General features: G+C 46.1%; 1 protein-coding gene across 1 annotated transcript in view; it reads left to right on the plus strand.

The window, feature by feature from the left end:
• adam19a (ADAM metallopeptidase domain 19a) overlaps positions 1-18,252 on the plus strand; it is a 134,414-nt gene that overhangs the window by 16,810 nt on the left and 99,352 nt on the right. The window contains exon 2 of the mRNA XM_070929697.1: positions 5,273-5,352. Within this exon, the coding sequence (XP_070785798.1) occupies positions 5,273-5,352 (80 nt within the window). The remainder of the gene's footprint in view (positions 1-5,272; positions 5,353-18,252) is intronic.

Consider the following 18,252-nt stretch of genomic DNA (forward strand, 5'->3'; position numbering starts at 1 on the left):
TAGGCAGACTAATTCCCTGAGCACGAGTAACGAAACACCCCCTGGTTACCTACTAGAAATTGGTGGAAGTCGCGCATTACAACATGTAAACATTAGGCGCTGTGAACATGAGAGAGCGGTGTATACAACAGTTCAAATAGCATAGGTGCTTGACGTCATGTCACATTGCCATTTGCTGAAAGAGACAGTTCAAAACTGTGTACAATCATATGATTTAAAATCCCCAACCCCGACAAAAATAAGCTGTCGTCGAAGCAACGACACGCTGAACTGCCCCTCTCGAACTTTGTCCGGCGCGTCGCTTCTGCCTTCTGAGGTCGGGGGGCGCTGTGACACTCGACCCCGTGGCCTCTATCTAGCAGCCGCTAACGGAGCTGTAATAGGAGACAAGGCGGAGAGGAGGGTGAGGAACAAGACATGAAAGAAAGCATTTAAGAGATCATTTACCATAGAGAGCTCTATCGCTGTCCTCTGGCTGGGAACGGATGCCCCAAGGTTGGCGTTTGAGCGGGCGGATAAGACGGTGTATCCAATGAGCTCTCTGCTAAACTGCGGAATGAGGTTTAGGATCTTGGTTAGAGGAGCGACCCCTCTCATCCTCTTCCATCCGGTCCGTCTGTCCGCCCATCCACTGTCGCTCTTACCCCCCCCCCCCGTAGAATGGAGAAGATCGGCGTACCCTCGCACACACATTCACACAAAGTGATTTTGTAATTGAAAAGGACTCCGCGGAAGCCAGAGGTGACGCGCAAAGATCAGCGGTGATTTGTTGACTTGGAGGCGGTATCACACATCTGCTTGGTGTTTATTAAGCGCCCCCCCCAAAGCCTTGCGGAGCCGCAGTCGATCATTCGGGGGGGGGGGGGTTGATGGAGGAGCCTCATCACCCTCCAGCCCTCTAATGCCTCTGCCGAAGCTATTAGCGGGCCTTAATGTTTTCTGCAGAGAGGATGCCATAACGACAGAGGCTCCAGACCAATGTGTCATGTGTTGATTTTTGGCAGTAAAATGAATATTGAATGCAGATGTTCATGTTTTCTGGGCCACAACCCCAACACTCTGGAGGCCAAGCGAGGTGGGAAATGTTCTTGGAAAATACGCCGGAAGCTGCGCGCTCTTAGCTTGGAATGGGGGTTTACATTATCAGGTAACGTGCACTGTATTCTTTCGCTACTGGTGAAAAGCAAAGTTGTGCCTTGGGACTAGCGTAGACCACTATATCGGAAAACAAAGCTCCCTTATTTTCTAGTCCCAGATCAATACCGTGTCTCGGGCCATTCGAGCACTTTTACAAGCTCAAAGCGAATGCTGCAGTCGCCATCGTTTTCCATATAAACTCGAGTGGAGCGAGTGGGCGTCCTCGTCCTCTGAGCTACATGCAGAGGTGGGGGGTGGGGGGTGGGGGTGGGGGCTCAAGTACATTTTAATAAATGTTGAAGTTCCATTCAATTGTAATACGCGTCTGCATCTGTAAAGTGCTGCAAAATGGCTGCAGAACCAGAGATATCTGCTTTTTTTGGGTTCTTCTTTATCCTTGACAAAACCTGCCGCCCACATTACCCACAATGCAAATGGGCCGCCAACACTTCAGTCAGAGATTCAAGCAAAGGTGCTCCAGAACAGAACAGAAAAATCAAGAGTTGATTTGGATTCCCGGAGTCCAAGACGACCCAAAAACCCACAGATCAGTTCAGTTTACAGTGATATAAAACTTTCGATCAACTGATCTGATTAATGGTTTCAGGTCTAGATTTGAAACTAGACGCATTAGAGAGATTAAGAGTTCAAAACATCAATGTGGACCCGAACTGGCCATCAGAACTCAACTCTAAATGCTGAAATACACTTAAAGATACGGGCTAGAATTCTAGAGATGTGCTCCGGGTCACATACAATCATGAATGATAACTCTACAACAAAATGAAAAGGGGAATATGAAAGGGGGGCGACGTTAATAACAACATCAGGGGGGAGAGAAAGAAGCCCAGGAACAAATATCCAGATCTACGTGTAGAGGAGTTTTTATTGCATGAGCAGTTGGCAGGCGGCGGCGGCTAATCTCTGTGACTAAGTCAGCACCTTCTGTGGCTGCTTCGTGGTGAAAGCCTCTGCCAGTGGAAAGATAATATCGTGAGGCAGTAGGAGGACTTGCTGAGCTCGGCCTGGACAGCAGCCGGCGTCGCCGCAGTGACACAAACGGAGGACTTCCATCGCCGGAGAGGCCATCTATCTGTACACCGAAGAAGCTGTTAAAAAGCCACGGAGAGCATAGTTAGCCTCGCATCTGTCTAGACGCCTGCGTGGTCGAGGACTGGCACCAGCCCTGCTCTGTGCTATTGTCGTGGGTCATCAGCGTGGTTGCCTCCTGATGTGTGTGTGTGTGTGTGTGTGTGTGTGTGTGTGTGGAAATACAAATTGAGCACAGCCAAACCAAAACAAAAGAGATGGAGAAAACAGGATCATACATCTGAAGAAGCAACCACAGACACCCACTTCTTTTCCCATTCCATTCTCGCTCAGCTCATTATTTTGCGTGCCCCTTTTCTGAAATCCTCAAATGTCACAGAAATGCCCCACCCCCCCCACCGCACCCCTCCCCAGCCTGTAGCGATTCCAGGCCAAATGCTGCCGACATTTTATGGATTCCTTTCAGTGTTATCAGCGATTAATGGTGACCTTTGCTTGGCGGGTAAAGCATTAACCCCCCCCCCCCCCCCCCCGAACCTGAAGACACGATCTGCGTTTGATTTCAAAAGTCAAATTCTCCTTGGGTTGCCCCCCCCCCCCCCACTTTTCTTGTGACAAGAACATGGCAGAGGCCTGTGGCGACGAGTGAGGTGCCCCCCTTGCTGGGCACTATTGTCAAAGCAGAGCGATGGACTTTCTCAGCGGGCTCTTAGCCACTTACCCTTTTTTGAGCTAACCGGGCTACAAGAGCGGTCTCGCTCGGTGGGGAGTTGGGTTGTGGTTTCTCGGATTTGGCACCGTTGACTCTCAGGGCCACTTCATTGTGCCTGATGTGGACATAGTCCACCAATACCGAGTCAATGTGCATAAAGCGGCATTTAGTCACACTTTGTAAGCAGAATACACCCTGTGCATGCAGAGTGTGGCTGTGTCAGTTTGTTTGCCAGCAGTAGAGCTTTGCTAAAAGTCTTTTATCACTCACCGCCCCCAACGATATGTGACCTTGGCATGCATCGACAATAGAAGAAACGGTTGTAATGCCAATATAATTGGGGTTCTTCAGCCTTTATTTAGTCTAGAATCCAGTGGCCCCCGTTGAACATATTTAGGCTAAGCTTTCCACTTTTTTTCCCCAAACAGAACCTTGTAAATAGAGAGTGTGCCCTGAGGCGATCCTAAGTACCCCAGCATATTTGAATGGATCACTTCGGCTAAGGTAAAGTTCCTCCTCTGCCGGCGGTGTTGCAGCGCCACTCTCCTTCTCCGCGGCGTGAGCGCTCTTGCTGCATATCCAAGTGAATTATTAGAGTGTGTGTGAATGTGGAAAAATGGGTTGACACTGAGGTTGCCCCAGGGCGGTGGCTCTATGGTTGTGACATCACAGCCTTAGGGGAGGTCCTGACGGCTCGTTTTAAAGGCAGGTTTTAAAATACGGGCTGTGTTTCGTTTCTCCGTGTACTGAGCTTTTTGATACTTTCCCAGTATTTATACAGCTGCTTTATAACCAAACAAGACATGGAGAGCTATGATACGTACTTAATCAATGTCTAAGTAAATGCAAATATTGTATATTGGACATCCTTAGTTGTAACCAAGCTAATATTGAAGAAGTACAACTCAAAGAATGACAGCTATTTGCTGTGCTTTTTAGCTAAATTACCACCAAAATGTTTTGCGCATTGCTGCTTCAAAGGAAGAGTGAGGAGATATCAAAAGGTTTTGATTCTGAGCTTAATAAATTACAGTATTTTACCCACGTGGAACCCGATTCGGTACAATATATATACAAGGATAACAACTAAAAGAAAAGAAAAAGAAAACTGTCTGGCACTGCATTTTATATCAAACCTTTGGGTTCTGAAGTTAATAACAACAGAAACATCAATGATGCCTGTAAAAGTTTCACCAAAACCAAACAACTTCAGAGGAAACCGATGTTACATCATCAGCTAAATGTTCCTCAGAGCTGAAACGGAAAGTTCACCCCCCCCCCCCCCTCGGTCTGGTCTCTTCATTGCTATTCTGCTAAAACTGATGTGTATGAATCACTCTCTTTGAAATCCGGCGTCCTGAGAAGTGTTTTTTCTTTTTTTTGTGTGTGTGTGTCAATTTGAAGTGGGCTCATGATTCATCCGAGCTAATCTGGTCGTCCTGTTGAGATACTTGCTCGGTGGAAATGGGAGCCATTATTTCACAGAACTGCACTGGTGCGCTGATTCAGATCAAGCCGGCGAGACAAACGCTGAAACAGAGGCTGTGGAAATAATAGCTTTCCTATGATTGTGGCATATTTGTTGTCATTAGCTTTTATGGAGATAGATTGTTGGTGATGAGCCGAACATTTGACTTGAATTTGTATGGTTTTCTGCGCGCGCTGCGCCTGAGCTGAGAACAGGGACTCTGTCAGCGGGGGCCAAATGTATAAAGGAGTGTCCATATGTGGAGGACTCGCGCATACATCAAAACCTAGCCTACTATACAAAACGTAGCATGTAGCATGCAAGCAAAAGCAAAAAATGCAGTACGTCAAAAAACACCCGGATGTCGCACTGATTCAGCTGCTGTGTCCCACAATGCAAAGCGCTGGCGGCGGTTTGCCAGTAACGTCACGTAAACTTTCACTTATTTCACCTCGGCGGTCCACCGAAATCTGCTTCTGAACGAATCCGAGGCGTTACCGAATCTTCACTCACATTAGATCTGCAAGGCCTCAGTTAAAAAGTTTGTTCCGCGCACATTTGCTGCATGATGCTACACCACTGCTTAATAAGCCTAATGTTATGGAAATAATGAAAGTCATTTCTTCCCATGTTAGCGGAGTTCCTCGCTAGAGGGGTCGGAGGGGAGACTATCCAAAGCTCTGCCATGTAATGCCGTGTTTACATGGCATGACATGACAGCCTTTTTACAGCTGAGCAGTGTTCACAGCGCACCTTGTAACACACTCTGTGTTGATCTCACTGCTCTCTCTCTTTCTAACCTCTCACCAGTCTCCAACCTGCGTTGACCCCAGCCTCACAATGTAATGTCACAGTGTCCGATGTCCTACATCCTGTTAATCTCCCGCCTGCTTTGTGTCCTCCAGGGCTGTGGGGGACGGGGACGGTGACCGTGCAGTGGCTTTCCCAAGGCCGAACCAAGAGGGAGGCCGAGACCGCGACACAGGTCAGATATCTCATCAACCCTTTTTTCTGGCATTTCCCTTTCGCCGACACTGACCCCCGCCACGTCAAAAGCAAGTAAGAGCTGCGACGCCCTTGCCTTTGGCCATTGATTTCACTGCCTTACGATTGGACTGACATATCTGGCTGGTAGCAAGAGTTAAAGTGCAAAGTCTGCTTGTGGCCCCAATAGTCTGCACGGCCAGCAACAGTCATTTTTCATATTGCCAGAGCCCATAGACTGTATGTAAAGATGGACGACGTGACAGCTCCCTGAAAGTGAGGCCGAAACGTCTCGACCGCCCCCCTGGTGGCTGGCTGCAGTATAGGTCATAAGCCCCGCCCCCTCCATGTTAGCGGATGAGACATGGGCCAAACTAATCATTTTAGGTAGTTCTTATCACGCTGAAGTGTTCATTTAGCTGATAAGTTTGGTTTTGATTAGTTATTTGATGCTATAAAAACAGGGTTAAACGTCGTGATTGACAGCTGGGATTGACTGGTGCGTGTATGGGCGGGACCTCGATGGCGCAGCTTTGTCACGGTCTCGTTTTATGGATGAATGAAGGACGTCTGTTCTTGTGGTTTGGTACTTGTATCCTCGGGGGGTGGGGGGGGGGGCTTGACTCTGTGGTGTGATTATTGATATGGAGGTTGTTTTTTTTTACTGCCCTCATTTTCAGCCCACGGACAGCGTCATCCTCCTCACTGGTCCACATGCCGCAGCGAGTGCACACACACACACACACCACACACACCACACACACTGTACCGTACATACACATGCAGGTGGGAGGACAAGCACATTAAAGACTCTGTGCCCTTTAGAAAAATGATGAGGAGGAAAGGAGTTCATCAAAAGAACAGACAGTTTTAACTTAGCGCAGCATATTCCCCAAAAAAGAAAAGATTAACAGTAGTACAATAGAAGGCTTAGTTTGTAAAAAGTGTCCTCAAAGGACACCTGTCGGTGTCTCTACCGGACAAATCACAGAATGATGACAGCTTCTAAATGAAATGTCTTACAGATATAGCTGCAGTAAGCTAATATTGGTATGGTATAGGTAGTTGCTAGCTTACGTTAAACATTCTACGCAGTCTAAAACATATTAGCTGGGGGACAGGGTGGTTGGTGAAAGGATGTGGGACACTTGATTTTCCTTTTTTACATTTACCGAATGTTAAATGTTGTCTTAAAGCTACAGTAGGCAATATTATTGCATTATAATTTCGGTTGAAATAAATCATTTTGACCATTGCATGCCACTAACAATATCTAGTTGAAGGGCTCCTTTAAAAAAAAAGTGTGTGCACCCGCCCCCTTTTGTATTTAGTCTTTTTAAAAAAACAGACCAGGTCCTTCAATAATACCGCCTGCTGTAGCTTTAAGACAAGGCGTCCAAGAACTTTGCCTTAATGAAATAAATATTTGAAAATGGGTAAAAAAAAAAAACCCTAACCCTAAAAAAGAAGGGGGCTCCCCTGTGGTTTAGAGGTTTCCTGTCATCTCCCCACTATCGCTACCTAATAAAGGGATAAAATGCCCAAATAATAACGAATAAAAGGGCCATCGATTAATGATTTCAATCAGGAAATATCTGATCAAAGAATAATGTAAAGAAGATTACATCTGATGCCATCTCTCCATATTCAACAGTTTCCGATACTATATACACATGTTTTGGTAACGAGGTTTGTTACCCAGCGTTTGTCAAAATAAAGAATACTGAATACTAATAAAGTCTTTACTTTTGTTTGTTTTTTTCAATTTAATTTGATTTCACAATTGCTGGCCCGACACAGGAAGGACAGTGAAATAACTGGAGCTCTGGGTTGAAGCGCGCACCCTGAAAGCGTCTAAGTATCCAGCAGCACGCCAGGCCTTTGTCAGTTCGTCCTCATCTTCCTGTCGACGATCCGTTGACAGCCCCCCCTCCCCCCCTCCCTCTGCCCACCTCCCCCCCTCCCTCTGCCCACCTCCCCCCGGCGGGCACCGCGTAATTGACGGCGATCACCGGAGGCGTCCAACTGCCTCTTGTGCATCTTAATGCGTGCGGTAATGAGAAAGTGGAGCCCTGCTGAGAAATAGAGCGATCCAGACCCGTGCGCTCATCTGCATACCAGAGTCCTGCCGCCAAACCGGCATGCTAACGTGTGGATATTGATTGCTCCGCTGGCCGGTGTCATCGTTAGAGGAAATGAAGAGGGTTAGCATCGGCACAGGAGCTGTCAGCCGAATCAGAGAGCAGTGAGAAAGCGAGGATTAAAGGTGGTTGGTGACACATTTCTGAGTTTCAAACTTCGGGCCTTCTTAAAGCATGCTCTGGGCCCTGCACTGTGGATGCAAACCGAGGTAGTAGTTGTTGTTTTTTTCTCCTTCGGCTTGTAGGTCAAAGGTCACCAAGATTGCGCCGCTCAACTGCGACGCCTCGAAGCCGCCACGTGATTGGATCGCGCTGCCGTGTTTTGGCCGCATCCACATAGCCGCGAGGGCCTGCATGGCATATGAATTTGTCATCCATCCGTGTCCGCTTACCACACTTTTCATTCACGTGCAACAGCGCGGCCTTTGGAGCGTATCCAGCCTGCAAGTGTCATCCCTCAAGGATACTTTGCAGATACGGCTACGTGGGGGGGAACGAACCCTGCGTCTGGTTCTGGGTTAATCTTACTAATTGCATTGTCCAGAGAGGAAATCATCAAAAAATGTGTGACAGAGTCATTAAGTGGACATCTGTTAGGGATCCATACTCAGAAGAAGCTGCTCAGTGTCGCAGGTTTCATCTGTCACCGTTTGTTGTTGTGGCTTTATACTCTGTCCTATGTCCTTCAGTTATTTGTTGGGGGTAGTTCAAAGACTCGCCGTGGCCTCCTCCGCCTCCTTTTCTTTTTTTTTTAATCTCCCCAGAGCTCTGCGGCATCTTCCCACCTAACCCCCATATCTACTTTCTGTCTCCCTAGTGATTAGATTATCTCTCACCTTGCGAGCGAGCTGGCGATGGCGATGACATTCACCCTGGCGAGATTAGGGAGTGCGCACGTGGATCCAGACGCCGCGTGGAGGGGTGGTGGTGGTGGTGGTGGGGGGGTTGTTGTTGTCCACAATAGCCTTCATGCAGAGGATCTTTTGCATGCACATCACACAGTCACACTGATGATACCCACTAGTATTCACCTGATTTTAAAATCTAAGAAAGAAATGCTTTCCTTGATCAATTAAAACTAAAGGCGTCCATTAGGGCCTCTGGGTTAGCATTGATCAGTTCATGGCTGTAATGCGATCACCGATCAATTATCATTATTTTTATTGTATTTCTCTGGCCTGTGTCCAGACACACTAAAAAACTGAATGTGTGCAAAAACACTCAAACTCAGGCAGTCCAGAAAGGCTCTGGACTGCCTGACCACGGGGTTTTTTTTTTTTCTTCTTCTTCTGGGGACGGTTTCGTAAAAAAAGAACTGAGCCCCTATTATTAATAGATGTTTCATTCAGCTTCCTCAGAGAACCGCGTGGCCTCGCATTTCACCCCTTGAAACATTTTGCAAGGGAGGTTTCAAGGCCCTCTGAACTGCCAGATCAAGCCGGATGGATTTTTTAGAAGTGTTCAGACTAAAGGCGCATTCAAGAGGACCCAAGGCCACTTGAAGAGCCAAGTCACACCAGATAGCAGAGGTTTTGGGAGATTTTGTGCGTGCATTTATGCATGTTTGATATTTGTTCCAGGAAGCGTTTGTTTGACACTGTGTGTGCTCTTTCTGTGTCTGTGGAGATTTTAAAATATATTCATTCCTACAGGCGAAAGAAATGCAGTTTGAATATTTTCATGTTTTTGGCCACACTTCATTGCAGTGCCCACAATTGAGTTTGGCTTCATGTAAGGTGAAATGCATCTCAAGACATTCATTCTCAACAGGCGACCGAGCCCTCTACTGTCGTGACGCCATTCGGCAAATAAAATGTGCAATAAAAGCTTCGCGAGTAAAAGCCATTAAGAGCAGTTTATCACTATGACTAGTCTTTAAAATAGTTGGTGTGTTAGCAGGACAGCTAGCAAGCTAATGATTACATTACATGGATTTAGCTCCATTGCAATGAAAAAACACAGTCGAACTGCACCATTCACACTACAAAGTAATGGAGCAGGAATGTGCACTTGCCAGATAAGGTCCCACTGGGTTTCCCAACCTTTTTTTTTGCTAGCACTCCCGTTCACCAACACAGTGGTCTCATTGAAATGAATGAGTGGGCAATGGTCTGAACACGGCTTGTCTTTTCTGCAAAGTATCTAATATAACAGGAATAACATAAGTTTGCTCTTGGCGTGCATGCAATACTGCTCTACAAAATAAGCAGAAGTTAAACCTTTGCCCCCCCCCCCCCCCCCCCCCCCCCCCCCACTTCCTCAGCTGTGGTATTATGTAAACTAGTGTCACAGAGTCACAGTAGTGCCAAGCTGAAGGGTCACAAGTGCATTTAAGATGCTGCTGTAATTCTTGGACCGCTATCCCACAGCTCCTGGCCCTTTGGATCTGGCCTGTCACTGAGCCACTGACTGGAGATGTTGAGTGAGGTGAAAGCAGCGATTGGGGGGGGGTTTACGCACAGAAAAAAAAAAGGCAGAATCATTAGCTCTTATCAAAAGCTTAAAAACCTCAAACCAAACGCCTTTGGTCGATTTTAAAATAGCACAAATGAAATGGCGATCTCTGCCTTCTGCTCTAAAGATAGTCTTTTCTTCTTTTTCACCATTCCACCATCAAACTCTGCATTCAGGCGAAAAAAGAAAACGGTGACAGTTGCTCTTCAACATGATCAAAAATCAAGTGCCGCCGCTGACGGTCTGCTCACTGTGGCCGCGGCCGCTCTTCCTCTCACTCCCTTTGTATGTCTATCGAGCAAAGTCAGCAATAAGCTGCTATTTGTATTTCCTGCCAAGCCCACCGCGGGTTAGGTTTTCCGATTGTGCTGAAATTTGAGCATTTCCTCCACAGCGTATTCTTTCATGGGGGTCCAAGCCCCTCTGCAAGAGCTTTTAGAAATCACGGCGGGACCAGGGCTGTAGCCAAGGGTTGTTAGGAATACTATCATGGTCGTGGATCAGGATGAAAAATACTGGCCTCAGCCGTAAAGAATACGCTTTGAACTGTAGAACGTAAACTCCTCCGTGTTGCTAGTTTTTACCCAAACACAGAGAGGAGACGACCTCAGTGCCCCTAATGGCGGCTACGACTTGATTTTAAGTTGCTTCTGCGCGAGGCGGTGCGTAGCTCCAGCTGTTTCTCACATCTCCTTTTTTGCTTTTGTGTCTTTCATACACTGTTGCAACACACATTTTCTCCCTTACCTCCTTGTGGTACCTAGCTCATACAAAAAGCTTTGGTTTTATTAGTCCAGCTTTGGAGATATTTGGCTCCAACACAACACGATGGAGATTCAATTCCTTGGTGGTGAAAAATGACATTTAAGATTTAGCAGCAACGGTCCCTATGAAGCTATTGACATCAAGTCCGGCCAATTTTATTTATCACAAATCAGAAATTTGCCTCAGGGGGCTTTATGGTCTGCACAGCATACGACGCCCTCTGTCCTTAGACCCTCGATTCGGATGAGGAAAAAATCCCCCCAAAAAATCGGCTACTAAGATAATTGTTAGCTCAGCCCCTACACGCCTCAGTTTCACTTTGTGTTGTGTCTGTACACTCCTCATGGCTCCACTTGAACACATCCGCTGTGAGGCCGAAAGGAAGTGGTCTGGCTCTCTTTTTCATGGTTTGGTCGGGGGCCACGTAGTTCCAGCGGTGCAGTGAAACCTTAATGCCACGGCACACAATAATATTTTTAGACAGAACAGTGTTCTTCCAGTTTGTTTGGCCCGCTCCGTAAAAGAAACCGTTTTCCCGGCTTGGCACGGAAGAACTTACACCCCCCCAACATCGGTGTCCATATACTTATGGCAATGTAGCGTATTAGCATTGGATTAGGAACTCCATAATGTGGCATGATTCACATTGGTTCACTTGGTTCAGGGCGTGCATTGGATTTAAAATAATATTACAAACGCATCTAAAGAGATAAAATGCCCCCCCCCCCCCCCCCCCTTGTGAGGACAGTGGGGTGTTCGTGGGGAGTGTAAAGGGAGGTGAGGACAAAAGCAGAGGCGTGGAAGTGTCAACAGTGAGCTTTCATCACTTTCTACCCCCCCCCCCCTCCTCGTCTCTCTCTTTGTATCATCCAAGGTCAGGCAGCAGTGTCAGGAGTGCGACAAACGGTGGCATGTGTGTGAAAATGTGCGTTTGCTCCCCCCCCCCCACACTCCTAAATCCAGACACCGTCCCAACCTTGGCATTCTAAAGACCAAACAAAACTGAAACCGTCATTTTCTGCACTCAAATCCGAGCTGTCAGTCTTAATTTGAAACGTCGCAGCGCAATAATGTAGACTGTGTAGGTGGGGGGGAGAGCACTGGCAATTCAGGGGGGATTGCGTTTCTCGGGGGGGAAATAAAGCACTTCAAAGCACCAGATTGTGATATACAAATGTAAATTCATTTACTGCTCACGTCAGGAGGAGTGTGCTATTGTTTAGACTTTTTTCCAGTAGCTTAACATTTTGAGGAAATCTTTGACAGCGACGGATAGAGGAGGAATTTTAAAAGGCCCGCCGGCAAGCCGCAACCTGATCGCTTTTTGGCTGAATAACACAGCGGATAATTGATTATTGTGGATCCATTCACGCCATATGAAAGTATCCGATATTGCTTGAGGAAATGTCGAGATTGTATTAACATCCTATTATGCATGCTTGTGCAGCCGCGGCCCTAAAATAAAAGGTAAATCAGAGTGGTTGGTTTATTAAATATTCACTTTCACTTTCAAATGCATGCTGGAAAGTGTGTGTCATGTTTTCTACATTATTGAACTAGACATCTTGACTTTAAAGTACATTATTAGTCATAGTAATGACCTGGGGTGGTAAGTATAGAAGGGGGAGGCTTTCATAACCCTGTTTCCAGCTGTTTTCAGTGATAGACGCTCTGGCTTTCTTTGTCAAAACTTGCCGTTTGCAGCGTGCAGGCTGCTAGCTCAGAGGTTGTTGTTTCAGGTAGCGACAGGGGAGGGGAATGGCAAGTATTCCAGTTGCCGGACTTACCCCAGCGGCCTAGATCCGGTGAGTCAGACTAGTAAAGACCAAACCAGACCAGGTCTCTTTTGTCATGAGTGAAACCGTGTCTTCAATTAAAAGCTAGATAATCCCAAATTTGCAAGATTATGTAGATTCTGAGTGAGTAGGTGCGCTTCCGTTCGCCGCTTTTGAGGTCCCGCCTTGATACATTCGCCAGTGATGTGGCCAGCACCACTGACGCTGGCGCACCCAAATGTAATGCAGACACTATTAATGCTACCAGTTGCGTCCCTGTTTGACAAATGAAAATGTCCGCCATCAGAAAGGTCTATTTAGGGGAAGAACAGACGAGCAAAGTGTGCCAAACAACCAAAACAAACTCAAACCGGAGATCAAAGGCAAAAAGACATCACAGCGCTGCCTACACTGTTTGATTGACAGCTGATCAAAATACAGACGCGCGTCGCAGCGAGCTGCCTGGCATGAAAGATGCAAACTAGAACAAACTGAAGATTCCACAGATTGTCACGCCAGCTATTCACCGCTGCCATGTGTCTTGTTACTTTCCCTCAGTCCGGTTGGACAATCACTGAGATTGCAGTAGCCTACAATACAAATTCACAAGTCCGCGAGTCTCTCTAAGTCTTCAGTTTGTATTGCGTGGACACACTGCATTAAATCCATATAAATGGATCTGACCCCTCAGTGCTTGCCTTCGCCAGCTGCTGGAGACACAGCTGTGCTCACACTCTGTTTGTCTTCCTGCCTGATTGACAGTGAGATGTTAAGCAATGCCGGAACTGCTCATCCCCAGTGTACATCTGGTTCCTTCCCCATATGACTATTGTTGAGCAATAAATTGGCAAACCAGCCCCGCTAAACCTCCATCTGGAGGCACACACATGACACCAGTGGCCAGATGCACCGATGACTGAGTTATAATAAAACTGGCGATTTACTTTTCAGCTCAAGTCTAGAGCTCTGCCAGCAGCCCTTACAGGCTGCAATTTTTTTTATTACACCCTTCACTGGAACCAACAACATACTGACTATTTTGCTAGTCTTACAGCCTGACAAGCTGAAAAAAAAAAACCCCTGCCCCTGAGGATGACCCGAGAGGAAAGGCAGCGGGTTCATTAGATAGATAAAGGTTAATAATTAATTGCATAAATAATTGTATGATAATCTGTAGATATTGACGTTTCTGTGGAGGTCTTGCTCTGACGGCTGTACTAACGGCAGGATCTATGGAAAATACTGGGATTCGTGCCTTTGGGACAATGAATATCCAGCGTCTCACTGGTACCTGAAGCAACACACCCCCAACCAACGTGGCCCTTTGGCGTTGTTTCGGCGCAGGGCCTGTTTCCGGTCAAGACACCCACTAACTACGGCAGAATCGGGTGGGGGTTGGGTACGACAATTTTTGTAATGTTTCGGCGAGGTGGGCGGAGGTGAGAAAGTGGTTTTGAACTGTTCTCTCAAGTGCTCTTTTTTTCATTCTTCGCACAGCTACTTCCGTCGCTTCTCAGCGTTTCTGCTCGGACGACGCGACACGCATTCTTCATTCAATACTGATTCAATTTGTGGATGTTTGATCTGATTTCTGCCTTCAAGGACAAATATTCGCCTAATGGTGGAATTAGATGAAAGGTCGAGGGGATCCTCAAAATCATTAGGAATCCATCCTCCGGAGACCACAAGTATCTGTCCAGTTGTCAAGATGTCTTACTGTGGAACCAAAACATTGTCTCTTTTGTGTATGGCCATATGCTGGATCAATACCCTTTTCTGGGAAAATGAATGCAGGCCGTGGCCCTCGGACGGAGTCGTCCATCTGCACAGTGCTCATCAGTAAATCTGACAGCAGCAGACGCATTTCAGAAATGACGTTTGTTTTTACATTGTTTTCACTGTCATCCAGTACCAAACATTTGTCACCAGTTGTTTGTCAAATCAACCAACAATGAGACCTTGTGCACATCTCCCAGCAGTGCATAAGAATGTTGTGAGTTCATTCTTATCACCCTGGTCTGGTCATGAGTTTAGGAAAACACAGCTGCTTTCTTGCGAGCGTGCAACTCCCGCCGCCGCCGCCTGTGCAGTATCCACAGATCCCCCCTCTAATGTTTTTTTAAACACTGAGATCATATCTTGTAAATCCCTGGCGCTCGTTGACATCTTGCTGGAGGTTGGGTTTGTGGGTCTGATTCTCAGAAGAGATGCTGTAAAAGAGATCAGCGATTCTCAAAATTGGATCCAGAGGGCTCCTGAGGGGGAACTCAAACAACCTGATGAATAGTTTCATTCAGCTCTAATTTAATTCTCCAGGAATGATGGTAGTTGCAATAGAATCTCCCCGGTCCTCCCTAAGACAGGATCTTATCAATTGGCTTGTGTCCTTGTGTGCATCTGTTTGTGAGAACATTTGTGAGAATGCCTGTCTAGATCGTAATATATAATGTCATTTGTGGGTCGTCCAGTCAGCGTTACTGCAAACTAGATTGCTTCTTTTCTTGCAATCTCCTCTATAAAGGTCCAGGTACACGTATACATATAAGTTCATTGCATTACATTACATTTTGCAAAAGATATAAAACCAAGAAATGCATATACCACAGCTGAATACAATAGAAATAAAGAAGATGCAGCGATCAGTCGTCGATGAATCAAGAAAATGAATAGAATATTTCGGGGTTTTAGACAACGCAAGACAATTAATGACGTCACCAATGTGATGGGCGTTTTGTAGACCGTTTTATGAACGTTAATCGATAGTTGTAGCCCTGAATGCAATTCAACAAATTAGATAAAAAAACAATAAAAGGACAGAACAGACATGATTCAAGAAAGTGCTGTTCTACACTTGATCCACACTCCATGTTGTCGCTCCAGTGTAGAAAAGAGTACCACGAGCACTCTTTTCACTGATCCGTGCCTGGGTACGGTACACAGTGTTCACACTAGTCAAACAAACTGGACTTTGGGGTCAAGTGTACTCTGATCCTTGTCCCTGATGCGAAAGGCCCCTTAAAGAAGATAAAGAGCTAGCTTGCCTGATCTCCTGGTCGTTCAGGTCGTTCCAGAGTCAAGGGGCCCTAATTGCAAAGGCCCTCTGTTTTTTTTAGCCTGGACATGGGAACCTCCTACAAAGACCTACCTGTGGATCTCAGGCTACACTCCATTAGCATACACATGTGGGGCTAGAATAGTTAGCATCCAAACCCGTAAGTGTCTTAATCGTGGTCATGGAGTACCTCAGGGATTTTGGTGGAATTAAAGAAATGAAGTGTGGCAGTTCTGTCCCCTATCATTTGCATTCTTTTGCAGTGAGTTCTCTAATGATATGCATCAGCTATGCTCTAATCAGGGTTGTTAGTGCCACTGCCCCCCCCCCCCCCCCCCCCCCCCCCAGTAAAAGTGGCCAATCTAATCCAGTGTGTAGACTGGTTTTCTTTTTCTTAAACAGTTTTACAGAGGCCCTCACATGAGAAGCACTTCCAGATTCCCTCAAGTGTCAACCATATTATTTCCTCTGAACAGTCTGGTGATTTGACAAACAAGCCAGTTTCACATGCCGTTTCACAAACCTGGTGAAGCTGCCAAACAGGAGGGAGACATCACAGTTGTTGTTGACACCGTCAATCCATCTGGTCTTTCCCACCATAATGCCATCATGGTCTGTTTTAGCGGAAGAAAAATTTGTTTCCATATGGCATATGAATGTTCATGCTCAACGTCTCGGCCAACATTTACAAAAGTCCTAAAAGTACTCGCAAAAAAACCCCCAAAAAATTCAAAATTTCATTATTGTCTCGCCTCATCATCAAGTCTTTTGCAATGAATGTGGTCTGCTCTGATCGCCGTTGTTGATTGGGGGAAAAAAAATAGAATAATTTTGCTCAAACTTAGTCAACATTACAAGCTGTTATTTGCATTTACCTTGTAGCTAAATATATCCAACGACATGTCCCTCTGATCAAAAAGAAAGATGTGTTAGGGACATCTAAATGTAGCGTGTCAAAAGTATAAAGAATGCCTCAAGGTCTTAAACTCAGCTTTTGAAAGGAATCACGGCTATTTATTTTTGTGCTGCTTATGTTCCCGTCGTTCAAATCAGAAATTGAAGCTAGCTTAGAGGATAAAAGGATTTACAGTATATATAATGAAGTGTTTCGGGTGGAGAAAGGTAGGGGGAGAGAGACATTAACAGATGTACCACGGCAGTAAGAGAGAGCATGGGTAGATCCATTGGGAGCGTTGTTTTGATCGCAGCGGGGTCGGGCTTGCTGAACGGCATGGAGGGAGAGTCTACAGCTGTGCTGTTCCAATAGGAAGCTCCTTTGATCAGGCTCTCTTTAGAATACGGAGACATCTTCGACAATGAGCAGGGAGATGTCAGTCTGCTGGGATTTAGGGATATTTCAAGGAGCACAAATGGGATATGACTTGTTTTCAAAGCAAATTTTTAGTTTGAATAGTGAGCTGTGCACACAACAGCGAACTCAAAACGCAAAATAAGCACCGGAGACATGGAGAGTGACACACCAAAAGTTGCATTCACCCTGACAACTGGCAGAAATCAGATGCCTTTTTCTTGGGATAAGCACCCTCCTAAACTATCTTGTACTTTGAGATGAGGGTGCTGGCTGCCCGTGAACAAACAGGCAGCACATTAAAACACTGTCAGCGTGAACAATAGGCACATTTATAAAGAACCGTCCTCTGTTTCCTCTTGCACATTCGTCCTTGTCCACGCAGACTTTTGGGTGAGCTGTGTTGGTGATGTCATGAGGGCACTCTGTAGCCTACAAGCTAGTTTAACGTACAACCAATTGGCATTAGCAAATACATTTTGAAGGAAACACAATGCTGCCCGGATTGCGTTTTTTTTTTATCAACATGTAAAAATGATACTGTAATAATGCTCCTGGCTACTAAAGAATTACTCCTGGTTCTGTTTTAAATACAAACCACTTGGTCAAGGTGAGGGAAAGATGGTGGTTCTTGCAAAAGTCAACTTTTTGCGACTTTCTAAACATGTTAAGTAACATTTCCTCATTTTTTCACTAGAAAACGTAATCTGGCTGGCATCACGTGTCCTTTCAAAATGTATTTGCTGTTGCAAATAAGCTGTACATAAGCTTGGCTTCCAGGAGACAGGGTTGGAGATGCTCCCGCATCACATGATCAGAGCTGACAGCGAAGCCGCTCAGATCCAATCGGTTATTAGACGCATTTGCAGTGGGACCCCATATCCAATTAGACTAAATATACAGTACATCCTCTCCCTATTCTTGCCCCAGGACAGGTCTTGGTTACACATGCTTACCTCTACGATCAACCCGACCATCCACACCGACCTCCACCCTATAAGCCCAATTTACCCATCTGATGCTCACCTGACGCGTCATACGCACAGCTCTTTTGGAGAGTTCAGAGTGTTTCGTTTCGATGCTTGGAAATAGGACGCTGATGTATCACGACAACTTGTGTCAGGACACCGCCGGCGTCTTGCCTCTTAGAACGTCTGACTCACAAGATTGGAAAACACGTTGCCAGTGGAGCTAATTCCAGCAGCAATTACATTCCCTCCTAAGCGTATTTGCCTAAGCACATTAGTATAGAGATGTGTTTTACAGGAGACAAGGTTACACAAAGTGATAATACATTAAGCGGTCCTGACATCCAGCATGCTAATGGAGAACGTGAGACTTCTTCGGTAAACAGCTTTGATGAAGAGGGAGTTTCTGGGACCTGAAAGTAGCAAAGCGGAGCGGG

Source organism: Enoplosus armatus, chromosome 23 (genome assembly GCF_043641665.1).
Source record: "Enoplosus armatus isolate fEnoArm2 chromosome 23, fEnoArm2.hap1, whole genome shotgun sequence".
Lineage (NCBI taxonomy): Eukaryota > Metazoa > Chordata > Actinopteri > Centrarchiformes > Enoplosidae > Enoplosus > Enoplosus armatus.